This window comes from Pelophylax lessonae, assembly GCF_965119305.1.
Source record: "Pelophylax lessonae genome assembly, chromosome: 1".
Taxonomy (NCBI): Eukaryota; Metazoa; Chordata; class Amphibia; order Anura; family Ranidae; genus Pelophylax; species Pelophylax lessonae.
The window spans coordinates 818,628,084-818,643,739 of record NC_138768.1 but is presented as its reverse complement, the minus strand read 5'-3'; the positions used below and the strand labels follow the sequence as shown (position 1 = coordinate 818,643,739).

General features: G+C 37.6%; 1 protein-coding gene across 1 annotated transcript in view; it reads left to right on the top strand.

The window, feature by feature from the left end:
- FGFRL1 (fibroblast growth factor receptor like 1) overlaps positions 1–15,656 on the top strand; it is a 262,463-nt gene that overhangs the window by 792 nt on the left and 246,015 nt on the right. The window contains exon 2 of the mRNA XM_082267322.1: positions 6,959–7,053. Coding sequence (XP_082123448.1) covers positions 6,993–7,053 — 61 coding nt within the window. The 5' untranslated portion in view covers positions 6,959–6,992. The remainder of the gene's footprint in view (positions 1–6,958; positions 7,054–15,656) is intronic.

The window sequence follows — 15,656 nt, the reverse complement described above, 5'->3', positions numbered from 1 at the left end:
ATATACTCCATTCCTACACAGGACCCCCATATACTCCATTCATATATAGGACCCCCATATACTCCATTCATATATAGGACCCCCATATACTCCATTCATATATAGGACCCCCATATACTATATTCATATACAGGACCCCCATATACTCCATTTAAATACAGGACCCCCATCTACTCCATTCATATATAAGACCCCCATATACTATATTCATATGTTGGACCCCCATTTACTATATTCATATATAAGACCTTCATATACTCCATTCATATACAGGACCCCATCTACTATATTCATATATAGGACCCCCATCTACTCCATTTATATATAGGACCCCCATATACTCCATTCATATACAGGACCCCCATCTATTCCATTCTTATATAAGACCCCCATCTACTCCATTCATATACAAAATATAGGACCCCCATCTAATACTATATATAGAATATAGGACCCCCATCTCCATTCATATACAGAATATATATACTGTGTATACCATAGAAGACTCATCACCATTCATAGATCACATGTGTGTTATTATCTCCTCTACAGTAATCCATCACATCCCATAATACTATTCATATTACATCCCATAATACTATTCATATTACATCCCATAATACTATTCATATTACATCCCATAATACTATTCATATTACATCCCATAATACACATAATAATAATACATTCAATATACATCCAATAATAAAATTTACTATGTACCCAACAATACATCCTAGAATAATACATGCAAAATTAGAATGAATGTTATATCCAATAATACATTCCACATCCAATCCTAGTATTCCTTATTCCTATAACAATACAATTCATTATACATCCAATATACATGCAATAATACACCCAATAAAAATCCTATAATAATACACCCAATAGTATACAATACATCCAATAATAATATATCTGATAATACATTTAATACAGATGCAGTAATACATTCCAGATACATAATACACCCAATAATAATATACACAATAATACATAACACATGCAGTATAGACCCAACAATACACCCAATAGTACATCATACAGCCAGGATTACAGTGTTTCCTGCTGGGGTCACTGTGAGGAGCACTGCTAGAATCCCATAGTAATCATTAAAGGACTAATATATCTCATGCTAATATCTCCTATACAATATAATAACACATGTTCCTCACTCCTATCCTATTCTCACATATACAATATTCCTATCCTATTCTCACATATACAGTATTCCGTATTCCTATCCTATCCTATTCTCACATATACAGTATTCCGTATTCCTATCCTATTCTCACATATACAGTATTCCTATCCTATTCTCACATATACAGTATTCTGTATTCCTATCCTATTCTCACATATGGACTGAGAATCTGACAGCTTCACAAGATGCAGAATTTCCCCCAATATACCGACATTACTGGGTCAGGTGACAAACAGAATCCCCCTATACCTGCTTAATACTGGATCAAACCAAATCCAGAGTTCCCTCCATACCTGATCATTTTACTGTAAAGCCATACAGAGAACCCCCCCCCCCCCCCCTCCATACATGCTTCCTCTATATACCGATCATTTCTAATACATGTATATTACTAGATCCGGATAAGGTTAGAATCCCCCCTTATACCACTCATTACTGTATCTGGCCATATGGAGAATTCTCTCCTATTCCTGTTTATTACTAGATCAGGAGGTATACAGAACTTCCTACATAGTACTAGATCAGGATAAACACAGAATACCCCTCTATACCTGTTTATTAATAAATTCCCCTTCACCCCTATACCTGTTTATAAATATTCACCCACTGCATCTCATCCCAATCCCCCTACTGTGGTATACAGCTCATTGCAACACATACTCATCTTTGTCCTGTCCCTGATTTCCGGCAGGGTTGTCCCTGTGAACGTATCCCTTTAAATATCCCTAATTTAATACTTTCAGGTTGTTTTCAGCCTCTACTATTTATTGATGTTTTTTTGGATTATTAAGATTATTTCAGATGTAAAAACCACCTTAATATTACCCTGTTTACTAAACATGAAATGGTGGGATGGCGGAGGTGTACCACCTAACCCTGGAAATGGTTTTAAAACCATCTAGACCATGAGTGACCTGTCTACATTCATATTCACCTACACACCAAATAATGACTACCTCATATTCACCTATATACCAAATAATAACTACCTCTCATATTCACCTATATACCGAATAATGACTACCTCTCCTATTCACCTATATACCAAATAATAACTACCTCTCATATTCACCTATATACCGAATAATGACTACCTCTCCTATTCACCTATATACCAAATAATAACTACCTCTCATATTCACCTATATACTGAATAATGACTACCTCTCATATTCACCTATATACCAAATAATGACTACCTCTCATATTCACCTATATACTGAATAATGACTACCTCTCATATTCACCTATATACTGAATAATGACTACCTCTCATATTCACCTATATACCAAATAATGACTACCTCTCATATTCACCTATATACTGAATAATGACTACCTCTCATATTCACCTATATACCAAATAATGACTACCTCTCATATTCACCTATATACTGAATAATGACTACCTCTCATATTCACCTATATACCAAATAATGACTACCTCTCATATTCACCTATATACCAAATAATGACTACCTCTCATATTCACCTATATACTGAATAATGACTACCTCTCATATTCACCTACACAACGAATATATTATCTACCGCGTGGATGAACACCAACCAGAACCATCATCACCTACAGCACTGTAACACCTCTACATATACATTTTTGATTATATTTGGATCCTGACATCTCTTCTACAACCCTTAATGATGTCAGATGCCAGGCATTGGTTAGACAAATACGACTTACATATGTTTTACTGTATCCAACCCTTGGGCCACAGAATCCATAAGCCGAGGCTAATGACATTATTAACCCAACAATGTAGGCCATCATCATTGCCTGAATTACGTTCTATATTATTCACAAGGATTGTACCAAACATATATACGGGAACAGTTTCAAGAGTTTCCAAAGGAAAAGCATGATGTGCTAGTGCTGTAGTAATTAGCGGGATACCCAACGGTTACATATATGTATGGCTTGGGTATAATGCAGATTGGTCAATTGGTGTTGTGAACTAAAATAATAATTTAGAGTGATTGGCACACTGGGCAGGTGTTTACAGAATACAGAAATTGTTCTTCTTGCATTGGTCGGAATTATTGGTATTGGCTGTGTTTCGTATTTTTGGTTCCTTGCCAGAAATGGGTGGAAGTTTTGAAGGTTCTCCTCTATCCAGATCATAGTTTATCTAGTAGGAGTTCATAATGTTAGTGTTTCACGTTTTTGGTTCCTTGCCGGCATTAGGTGCAAGATTGAAGGTTCTCCTCTAGTAGTAGTTGGTCACATTCAACTGGAGTTGTTTTGTAGCTTCTCAGAGCCACTTCTTTACTTCTAACGAGTCGGGCATTGTCCTTCAAAAAGTCCAATTTATGGCGAATCAATATCCGCTACAATTGGCGTACTTTAAATAATTAGGTATAATGAGGAAATATTTAATCTTCATGAGGAATTGTTGTAGCTTCTCCAAGACTCTTCTTCACTTCTAACAAATTTGTTGTGAACTAAAATAATAATTTAAGGTGATTGGCACACTGGGCAGGTGTTTACAGAATACAGAAAATGTTCTTCTTGCATTGGTCGGAATTATTGGTATTGGCTGTGTTTCGTATTTTTGGTTCCTTGCCAGAAATGGGTGGAAGTTTTGAAGGTTCTCCTCTATCCAGATCATAGTGTATCTAGTAGTAGTTCATAATGTTAGTGTTTTCTTATGTTTGGTTCCATGCCGGAATTAGGTGCAAGGTTGAAGGTTCTCCTCTATCCAGGTCACGGTGTAATCTAGTAGTTGGGTACATTCAACTGGACTTGTTTTTTAGCTTCTCCAAGCCACTTCTTCACTTCTAACGAGTCGGGCATTGCTCTTCAAAAAGTCCAATTTAAGGTGAATCTCTACCACTACAATTGGCGTACTTTAAATAATTAGGTATAATGATGAATGAGGAAATATTTCATCTTCATGAGGAAGTGTTGTAGCTTCTCCAAGACTCTTCTTCAGTTCTAACAAATGGGGTATTACCCTTCAAAAACTCCAATGGAATGTGAGTCCCTACCGCTAGATTTGGCGTAATTTGGTTGATTAGATATGATAATGAATGAGGACATTTAAGAAACCGGTAGCATGTGCCGAATGTATTTGAGAATGTGTTTTCTAAAGTTTTCTACTCGATATGTTATGATTGTCTCCTAATGCGAAGTCTTGACTTCCTCCTTGCCTCGGGTTATCAGATCCGAGTTTCAGACCCAAAACTTTCTTGGAAGTTCTAAGCTAGTTTTCAACTCTGCTGACCTTCGGGAACAGCTATGCTTTGCATCAGCTGATCGTAACTCTTTTGCTTTCCTTTCGTACTGTCAAGTGTATTTAGCAGAAGGTGCCGGGGGAAGAAGTTTAAAGACGAGGAAGACCTTTTTAAAGGGTCTTTCATGGCGATGATCAATATTTCTTTCTTTTCAACTAGAAACTTAAACTAACGCAGGCAATCGTTTGCTTTGGAACATCTGGATATTTTGACTTAGCCAAATGGAAGAACATCCAAGAGCCCAATAGAGAAGCAGGGGACAGTGTAGCATTCATGAACGCTGCTCAGTCAATGTGTGTTACTGTAGCCCCACTGTGCTCGGTCAATACGGCTTTTCATAGGGTGCTGTCAATGTGACTATACTGTATAGGAAGCATAGAGCACGTGGGGGCTATTTTCTGCTTTCTTTTGCTCGAGTCGACGTAGATTTGTCCTATTAACCCTTTAAAGACCAGTAGAGAGATCCCGAAAGGCAGCTTGCAGGGGCCTTTCCTGTCCGATGCACGGCTGAGGGGCCCCCACTGGAAATATTTGTAAGCCAAAATACAAGGTGTAATTATTTAACGCGCTGGATTGAATGCAAGGATTGTTGTGTGTCCCCAGGGTAGACAGCCTTTACAAGAGTCAGGAATTCAGACAACTGTTTAGAGAGTGAGAGTGAGCCCAGTGTATGCGGCTGTAATAAATGCACACCTTTGGGCTGTTTCGCGGAGCATTTGTAAATCCCGACGGCCTTTGACATCTATTTTGTACAGTTAATTGGTGGCAACGTCACTTTGTCCCGAGTGTCACGGTAAGGATTGGGCAAGAGAAAGAACCTCAGAGAGAGGATTACATAGCAAAGAAAGCACTACCTGACTAATGGTAGGGGGGGTTAGGTACTGAATGGTGTACAATTTTTGAAGATCAAACTTTTAACGACTAGTCTGTGTTAAAAAAAAAAATATATATATATTTTTTTTTGTTTATTGGCAAGTTAAAGAAGCTGTTTCTTAGAGACAGGATTACGTACCGAAGCACTATTCGACTGACGGCGTGGGAAAACGGGGGTTTATATACTAAAGGGAACTCAGCCTTTAACCTAGGTTCACACTTGTCCAACTGCGCTTTTCATGCGTTCTTTTTGTGCATTTTGTTTATGCGCTTTGATTTGTTTTCGTATCCTTTTGATAAACTTTTGATTTGATTGTATGCCTTTTTTCTTTTTGTGTTTTTTTTTTTTTTTGCACTTTAATATGATTTTTTTTTTTTTTTTTGCCTTTTTTTTGCCTTTTTATTTTTTTTTTTTTATGCTTTCTGCGTCTTGCCCAATACAAAGCAATATCTCCTGCCTGTCTTGGGGTGGAACCCTGTTATAGCAAATAAGGGTCAAAAATGCTTCTTAAATTGATGTATATGCACTTTTGGTGCGATTCTATTAAACTCTCTGGGGTCAAAATTGCACCAGTTCGCACCAGGACGAGCGTCAATTGCATAGATGTGAACAGGCACCATAGGAAAATATAGGATTCCTCTTCTCCTGCAATATAATAATAAAGTTATTGTTATATAAAATATATATATATATATATATATTTATATATATATATATATATATATATATATATATATATAAAATGTATAAATATAAAATATAAAAGTTATTATTATATAAAAATATATATATATATAAGATATATTAAAAGTTATTATTATATAAAAATATAATAATAAGAGAGAAAATAAAAATTAGTACCGATGTGAATAGGGCTTATATCTAGGCAGCTAAAAAAAATATTTTTTTTCTGTTCAGTTTGTCAGCTGTTAACTGTTTAAAATACATTCACTTATTTGGTATACAACAGTGAATTTATGAAGAAAATTGATTTTTTTATGTTTTATTACAGAGCGTAGAAAATTATTGTTTTTTGTTTTTTTTTGTTTTTCAACATTTTTGTTTTTATTGTTTATATAATAAAAAAATAAACACAGTGGTGGACAAATACCACCAAAAGAAAGCTCTGTCTGTGTGAAAAAAATGATATAAATGTAATTTGCGTTGCATGACCGCGCAATTGCCAGTTACAGTAGCACAGTGCTGAATAGCAAAAAAATGCGCTGGTCATGAAGAGGGTAAAACCCTCCGGAGCTCAAGTGACTAATATAGAGAGAGAGCACGTGTGAGTTCTGTTTTTGTATATTACATACAAAACCATATCTGCAAAGTGCAGTGGGTGGCAGCAACCAATCAGATTTGAGCTTTTGTCCGTTTCGTGCTATCGGGCCAGTGTAAGATAGCTGAATGGTTGCTGAGTGATTTAATGTTTGCTTTTTGCTGCATTCAGTGAGCTGACTTTGGTTTCTAGTCTGACGAATGTTTGTGTTTTTGCTAAGATATATAGACCAGAATAATTATTATTTTTTTTTTCTCTAATTTAAAGCAATATTATTTTTTGCTCTTTGAAGATGGTCATAAAGAAGTATTGAATTCAGATGTTTTTTTCTTTGCCTTTTTAGGTATTTATTGGAAGACATTAAACGGTCCTTCGTGATGGAATTTCAGTTTGTCCTTCTTATTGTTGGAATAATTGCATTTTCAGACTCTGCAAGAGGTAAGCGTGTTAATTGTAAGCACATCCACTACCGTCTCTTGTGGTTTGATGGTAAATACCAAACTGTGTTTGCTTGTGTTTTTTTTTTTTTTTTGCATTGAAGGTAAAGAGATTTCCTTTTGGAACGTTTGTAGATTGGCTCATCTGCCCATTATTGCCCGGTGGCTCGTTAGGCTGGATATAGCAGATGTGGTTTCAGGTTTTACAGGGTTTTTGTCTATCAAAGGGCTGATTTTTTTTATTTAAGGATAAGAAGTTCAGATAATAAAGCAATTCCACTAATGGATGTATCTGAATGACCTCTTTAGAAGTTTAATCCTGGGCTTCTTTTGTCTTGTCCTTAGCAAAGCAAACAAACAATTGGGGGCGCTATCTCACAAGTGACAATTCTGACGGCTTCCAGGGTGTTGCACCTATTTTATCACTGGAGGGGGATAATGGCCTTCTGTAAACAATAAGCCCAGCAGCTGTCTTTGGAGGTGGTTTGGCTGTCTTGGTAGAAGCTTCCTTCTTAAATGGTTTATTATAGCTGTTTAGATGTAATCTGTACTATGGGGAAGCTGGAGTGAGTACAATGATGATGATCTGGAGATGTGGACTCCTTTTGGTAGAACTTGCTGTTGGGCACCTGTTTAGGAAATGGCAGAGGAGTTCTTGACTGGTTGGTTGCACCTTGGTAATATACGACTGAAGTCATTTCCCAAGATGGTCCTGGACACTGGAGGGTTGGATGTGCTGTTAAGCAAATTGCTAATGTTATTTCAGGGCTGGAGAAATCCCAGGAGAAAAGGTAGCCAGAAACCGGACACCTGGTTAACCTCTTGGCCCTGTGATTGTTGTCAGTGGGAGCAAATGTTGTCTAGTGTTTAAAAATTACCTGCTGTCTCCTAGAATTGACAGACTGGCTGTTGAATTCTAATTTTCCAACCCCTGTAAGTTTATTTATTGTACTGCTGCCATTGGATAGTATTTTAGTTCAGTAAAGTGTATCCATAGGCAAAACCTTTTTTTTTTTTTGGATAGGAGGGAAGGGTTAGACCCTCTTTTACATTTTAATTGCTATTTGTGTCCTGCTGGGGAGAGTGATGGGCCATACACACTATACAATTTTCTTTAGATTTTTTCCTTCAGACTTACCAAAACCATATAATATGAGGTCAGATCTAAACACTTTCAATTTGTATGCAATCAGGCAGGCCCTTGCACTACATAGAAAAGGTAAATCTAAAGGAAATCTGACAACAAAAGTTGTACAGTGTGTATCCAGCTTAATGCCCCGTACACGCGTTCCGATTATCTACGATAATCGTACGACTAAAGTTTCGTAATTGTATGTTACTAAAATCGAAAGCAACTCTGCGTACAAACCATCCGACTTTCTTCGTACGATTCACTGACCAAGTGTATTTTTCATAGCTACGTAACAGAAGTGATGTATATACGTCTGACCCCTGCGGATTATTTTACTGTTTCCGATCATGCGTGGTATTTGTCGATTGACTTTTAGCGTACGAATACTGTACTGACGAAACAATTATCATTCGAGAAGATGTCGTACGACTGAAGTTTTCCTGTTTGTCCCTTCGGATTTTGTTGGACCAACTGTCGTGATCGGCTGTCGAAAGCTGTGTACTAACGATCAGATTATTGTGAGACCAGGTCGAAAGCGAGTTTTGTCGTACGATAATCGGAACGTGTTTACGGGGCATAACTCCTCCATTTGTACTGGTGATCTTTTGCAATGAGAAAGAAAGTAAGGGTACCCGGGAGACCGAGACTTGTTTATTTGCTCCTTAACACAACACTAAAGCCCCGTACACACGTACCGATGGTCGGCATACAAATGTTCCTCTTTTCTCCCCGGGATGTCGGTGTCTGCTGAAAAGTGCAAAGACAGCACAAGGACAGCACAAGAATTTTGTCCGCCGACTGCAGAAGTGATGTCATGTAATGGTTAACTTTCCCTGTGTTTTCTATTTTCTGAGCATGCCCAGTCTTGCAAATCTGCGGTCTGTCGGCCGAATTGTGTACTGACAGGCGAACAATCGTCCGTTCTGGTGTCGGCATACAAAAATTTTCATGTTTGCAAGAAAGACTTTTGTCCGCGGATTGTGCGCAGACATCTGTCGGAGGCACCATACTAACACGCGTACAATCGGCAGATCCTTCGTCCACCGACGTTTGTATGCCGACGATCGGTACGTGTGTACGGGCCTTTAGGCTGTTTCCTGGGTATGCACCCTGCTCTCCCCTCTACGGAGCATACATACGCCTGACCCCTCGGTGATTATTATGACGGCCTGGGACTCTATGGGTATCTCTCCCAATTCCCTATTCCCGGCCCTGAGATGGATGCCGGTGGGTGGGGGGATATCCGTGGTATGTCCTATGGGCTTCTCTGTTTCCTAAGACTTACTTTACCTACAATCGTGGGGGTCCACTAGTGGTCTAATTCAGCTTCATGTTCTCATATACTGTCATGTTCCTGATGAACGCTTCAATTTTGGATCCTCTGTTTATTACTCTGTTATTAGACTGCTGTTTTTCATTGTACATCGTACTGATTTGTTGTATGCCTTTATGTTTTACTAAATAAAGAAAAAAAAAAAGTAAGGGGATATCCAAAATGTTAGAGTTGTCCCCAAAACAAGAGTTGAAGGTAAATTTCCCAATAGGGGCACCCATATTTGTTCATATTGGTGACCCCTATCTATGAAAAAGAAAGTAAGCAGAAATCCAACATTTTAGAGTTGTCCCTCAAATCAAGTGGTGAAGGTAAATTTTTCAGGAGGAACACCCATTCTACGGACAATTGTCTAAAGGCCCGTACACACGATAAGAAAATTTGTAGGGAAAATTCGTCCGACGACCGATTTTCGGATTGTTAGTATGATGTTTTCGACAGCCAACTCCGACTTTTCGGCTGACAAAATCCTGATGTGCAGGCTATATAATTTTTGTCGTCCGTAATACAACGTCCGATTTTCGTCTCATTAGTACAGATTTCGACGGAAAAAAATCTTAAGAGCAAGACTGGGCATGCTCAGAGAGGAAAGAACACATACAAAACAATCCAACACATGACATCACTTCTGAAGTAGAATTCTGTCGTACGGGAAAATTTGTATGAAAATAACCTCTTCACTTTCCACATCAGACTAGCATGCCACAAAAAACGGACGACAGATCGTTCGATAATCTGATCGTGTGTACGGGGCTTAAGAGGTGAATTCCTCTCACCTTGGGAGATTTACATCTTTAATTGTATTGGTGACCCTTATCAATGAAAAAGTGAGATGTCCCCAAAACAAGAGGTGAAGGTAAATTCTTCAATGGAACACCTGTTTCGGGAACTACTCTCTAGGAGGGAAATTCCTCTCACCTAGGGAGATTCACCTCTCTGTTTGCACTGGTGACCCTTGTCATCAGAAAAGCGAAGGGAAATCCAACATTTTTAGACCTGTCCCTATAACAAAGGGTGAAGGTAAATCTTTCCATAGACCCCAATTCTGGGACAACTGTCTGAGGGGAATTCCTCCCCCATTGGGAGATTCACATCTTTGCTCGTATTTGTGACCACTATCAATGAAAAAAAAAGTAATGAAAAATTCAACATTTTAGAGTTGTCCCTTTAAATGAAGAGGTGGAGGTAAATATTTCTGTTAGGACACTGATTTCAGGGACAACTGTCTTTGAGGGAATTCCTCTCACCTTTGGACATTCACTCCTCTATTTGCACTGGTAACCCTTGTCAATAAAAAAGAAAGTGAGAAAAAAATCCAAAATTTCATTTTGAGAGGTAGAGGGAACTCTAGTAGGGGTTCCTGGTTCGGTACAACTAAGAGGTGAACTCCTTTCCCTTTGAAGATTCCCATCTTTGTTCATACTGGTGACCCTTATAATTGAAAATTAAAGTAAAGGAAAATCCAAAATTTTAAATTATAAGGGTCACCAGTATGAACAAAGATGGGAATCTTCAAAGGGAAAGGAGTTCACCTCTTAGTTGTACCGAACCAGGAACCCCTACTAGAGTTACCTCTACCTCTCAAATTGAGGAACTAGTCTGAAATGTAGGATTTTCCTTTACTTTAATTTTCGAGTTGTCCCTCAAATCAAAAGGGTGAAGGTAAATCTTTCCATTGGCGACAAAGATTCCAGAGTCAACGGTCTTAAGATGGGAATTCCTCTTACCTTGGGAGAAGCACCCTTCTATTTACATTGATAACCCTTGTCAACCTGAAAAAAGTGAGAGAAAATCCCAGATTTTAGGGTAGTCCCTCAAATGAAGAGTTGGAGGAACTTTGTTTAGTAGGAACACCTATTCCGGGACAGCTGTCTAAGAGGGGAATTCCTCTCACCTTAGGAGATTTCCTCTAACTTCCTCTGGTGTCCTTGGGGCAGGAACTGAAATCTACTCAATGGTACACAGACAACCAACATAGACGGGCTTGATCTTAACCCTTCTCTACTCTATCCAAAGCTTTAGGCTTTACATATACCTTAAAACTGGGCATATATTAAAAAAAAGACACCAATGGATGCAGTTATGGATTTATCCAAAAAATAATTAAATCTACTTTTGCATTTAATTTAAGTATTTTATTTGACTCCATATCAACTGCATGGGTTGGCTAATTGGGTGGGGTACGTACTCATGTGCTGGCAAAAAAACACATGTTGGCAGGAGGAGAGAGATTTGCTTCTCAGGTCCATTACTGCTCCTTCACTGTCCAATCACAAGGCTTTGGGTAGAGAGATAATCAAGCTTTGTTGCCTAACCGCAGTCCAGAAGAGTGAGGTCACTATCGTGGTTCTGCTGCCTGACACAGCTTTGTGAATCAAGTCTGGCTGAGCAGAAATACAAATGCTTTGGTAAATAAAACATCCCCTATAAGCCATCCATACACTATATACAATCTGATTGCATGGATCTCCTTTAGATCTACCATCAGCTATGTAGTGCGAGGACTCGCCTGATTGGATACAAATTGAACAGTAAAGCCCCGTACACACGCACAGATTGTTGGCCGTAAATTGTCGGCCAACGTCCGATCTGCCGATTGTAGGCTTGTTAGTATAATGCTTCAACAACCAACTGCGAATTTTCGGCCGAAAAAAATCTGGTGTGCATGCTATAAAATTTTTGTTGGCCAACAAAGAACGGCCGATTGTTCCTCAGTCAGTACAGATTTCGGCAGACAAAAATCTGAGGAGCAAGACTGGGCATGCTCAGAGAAGAAAAAACACACGGAAAGTCAACCATCACATGACATCACTTCTGAAGTTGGTTTTTGTTGGCCAACAAAAGTCCAGTGCAAGTCTAGAGCACATTTCAACCAACAAACACTGGACAAAAGTTGGCCGATCAGTTGGCCAACAATCTGTGCATGTGTACGGGGCTTTAGTTTAGGTTTGTCCTTGGTAAATCTTAACTAGTTTGTACAGAGATTGTGAAATCTGATTGTATGGGCAGCTATATGTGTGTATTGACCTCTTCTTCGTCTGGAGTTCAATATGGGGGCCATAGATGATGATCTTGCTTGACTATGTAAATCTCATGTCTTTATTGAATGCAAGGGTTGTGTATTATGTTTCTGCCACATTTTAAAGAATATATTTGTGTTTAAGTAATGTATACAGAGCATACAATGACTAAATTCATTACTTTTTAGAAAAAGCACTTTAAAAAACCTTTGTAAATGTAGAGGCAGATTAAATTAAAAGCCAATCTTGACTTTTTTCCATAAAAGTCATCCTTGGCCCCACCCCTTTACCCTTCACCTGCCCCCTTGCACATGGTGCTTATAGTTCCCTTCATAGACTATCATTGGAAGGAATACTGACAGCTGTGATATGCAGAGAGGGTGCGGGGCTCCTATTATATCTGAATTCTTGCACATGTGCATGACTGTTAGCAATAAGGAAACAACAAAAACCTTATGCTTTGCTTTGTGTTTGGACTCTTTCTGAACGGGCTTTAGGTTATGATCTGTGGTTCATTTCAATGCAAACAGCGCTGAGCAGATTTGTCCACACCTCCCCCTCCCATACACAACCGGCTGACAATATTTGCCTTGCCAGTGCAATGTACCGAAGTAGACTTCTCCGACGTGTGAAAATCCACAGATTGTCAGAGCTGAGGAGGACATAAACTAAATAAAACAGAGAGGAAAAGAAAAAATCACACATCTGGCTCAGGTTCAGTGTTGTGTTTTGGTGCTGAAAATTGCTGCATAATTTGTTGCTCGTTTCCTGATCTGCAAGCTTTCAGTGAAGGCGTTTTTTTAGGCTGGAATGCTGGAATTTGTATTAAATGCTTTTAACTCTTATAAATCCCCAAAGCGCTCCGAATGCCTGCCTGGTGCACGTTGGCGTCTCATGCAGCAGGTGTAAGCTGCCTCTGGTGATGCAGCTGTTTTCAGACTACTGCTCTCATCATACCTAGGGGGACCCGGTTATGCCTATCCTGGTCTCTCTAGCAGTGCGGATTAGGAAGAGTATGGGATAGGTTACCAATTAGACTGATTGAGAGTTTCTGGAGGAGATCCCAATATGTGCAAAACAAGTGCTGAGCCGAGAAAAGGGAATGGACAGATTTTCAGAACTTTTATTGCAATTCAAGGACAACTAAAGTTTTTTTTACACTTTATAATATACACAGATATAATAACAATAATAATAATAAAAAGAAAAATATATGTGTCTGTGTGTGTGTGTATGTATGTGTGTGTATATATATATCTCCCTAATTTTTATTATTGAAAAAAAAAAAAATTATATATATAATATAATATATATATATATATATATATATATATATATATATATATATATATATATATATATATATATATATATATATATAATTATTATTAATAATAAAAAATATATATTTTTGTATAATGTATATAATTTTTTTTAATAATAATTAGGGAGATATATATCTCCCTAATTATTAAATATATATATTATACAAAAAATATATAATTTTTTTATTATTAATAATAATTATATATATATATATATATATATATATATATATATATATATATATATATATATATATATATATATCATTTTTTTAATAATAAATATATATAATAATTAGGTATGTGTGTGTATGTATGTATGTGTATGTATATATGTATGTATGTATGTATGTATGTATGTATGTATGTATATATATATATATATATATATATATATATATATATATATATATATATATATATATATATATATATATATATATACTGTGTGTATATATAGATATTAGATATAAACACAATTTATGATCCTATGGAAAACTTTTTTTTTTTTTTTTTTACGTTTGGCTTGATTCCTGAGCTCGTCGTATTAGCATTGCCTCATTGGAGTGCGCAGCGACTAATCCTGCGAGTACCTGGTACAGTATTGGGAGGAACGACAAAAGAGCTTTTGTCCTTCAGCTGGAACACATGTCCCCTCCAATGTATCCCCGCGCAGTCTTGTTTAATTTTCCCTCACACTTCTTTTTTTTTTCTTGCGTCCAGAATGTTTTGGAGGCACGTGTGAAATAGTTTGTGGCGGTGACTCCCTGTGCCAGCGCGGAGGGGAGCTGTAAGGTTGCGTGGAGAGGGAACGGAGCGGTGTTGTTTTGTGGCAGAAGCTAGACACAACATATGAGGGGACGCAGCTACACCCGAGGCCTTGGTAGACACAACGTCCACCGCTGCCCATTCCTGGCGTTGTCTTGTTGGTGCGCTCGTAGCCCCGCGTACTCATCAGTCTCCTGATGGCCAGCACAGCTTGGCTGAGCAGCTGTTGGCTTGCCGTAGAAAATATGTGCAGGGGGCATTCTATACGGCATTCTAGAAGTAGAATGGGATTATTTTTAACGACCCTTATTATAATAGAACTTTAAATAAGCAAAATAAAAAGTCTTATGCAGGTAAACGCACAGCGTCAATTATATCATTTAAAATCATTACATGCATTTAGAAATGTCCTATAAACGCAGCTGATGTCATTCTCACATAGATGAGAAAAGAAAGAGTGAGTACCTGTCACTAAAAAAATCTAAAATGTGTTACTGTAAGGAGGAAAGTCCTCTTTAGCATACATAGGATAATGTATTTTCTTTATTTACTCCAAGCTGATTTTTCTTTTTATTTTTTTACACATTTACTAAAAAAAAAATAATCGAAAAGGTGATGCATTTGGTTGAATGGAGAAAAAAAAGGAACAATGCTTCCATTTGAAAGTTTTATTTATTTTTTTTTTTTGTATAATAACATACCTCTAAAATCAATAAATAATATTTTAATCACTGTGATTGGCCATGGATGGCAATCATCATGTGCGGATTGTGGTGCATCAGAAGAGTATTTATAGTTCTCTGAAAGCTATGAAAACAACCCTTGTTTTATTAATACAAATTAGTCAGATGTTTTCTATCATTAAAGTCTTTGCAATGGATTTTTCATATATATCCTGCACCACCACAATTACAGGCTGCTGACCCCAGGCAGTGCTGAGTGCGGTTTTCATGCTGTTACTTTGTCTTGTTGTGTTTATTCTGGGTCCAGCGCGTGTCTGAATACTCTGACCTTTACTGGAGCACA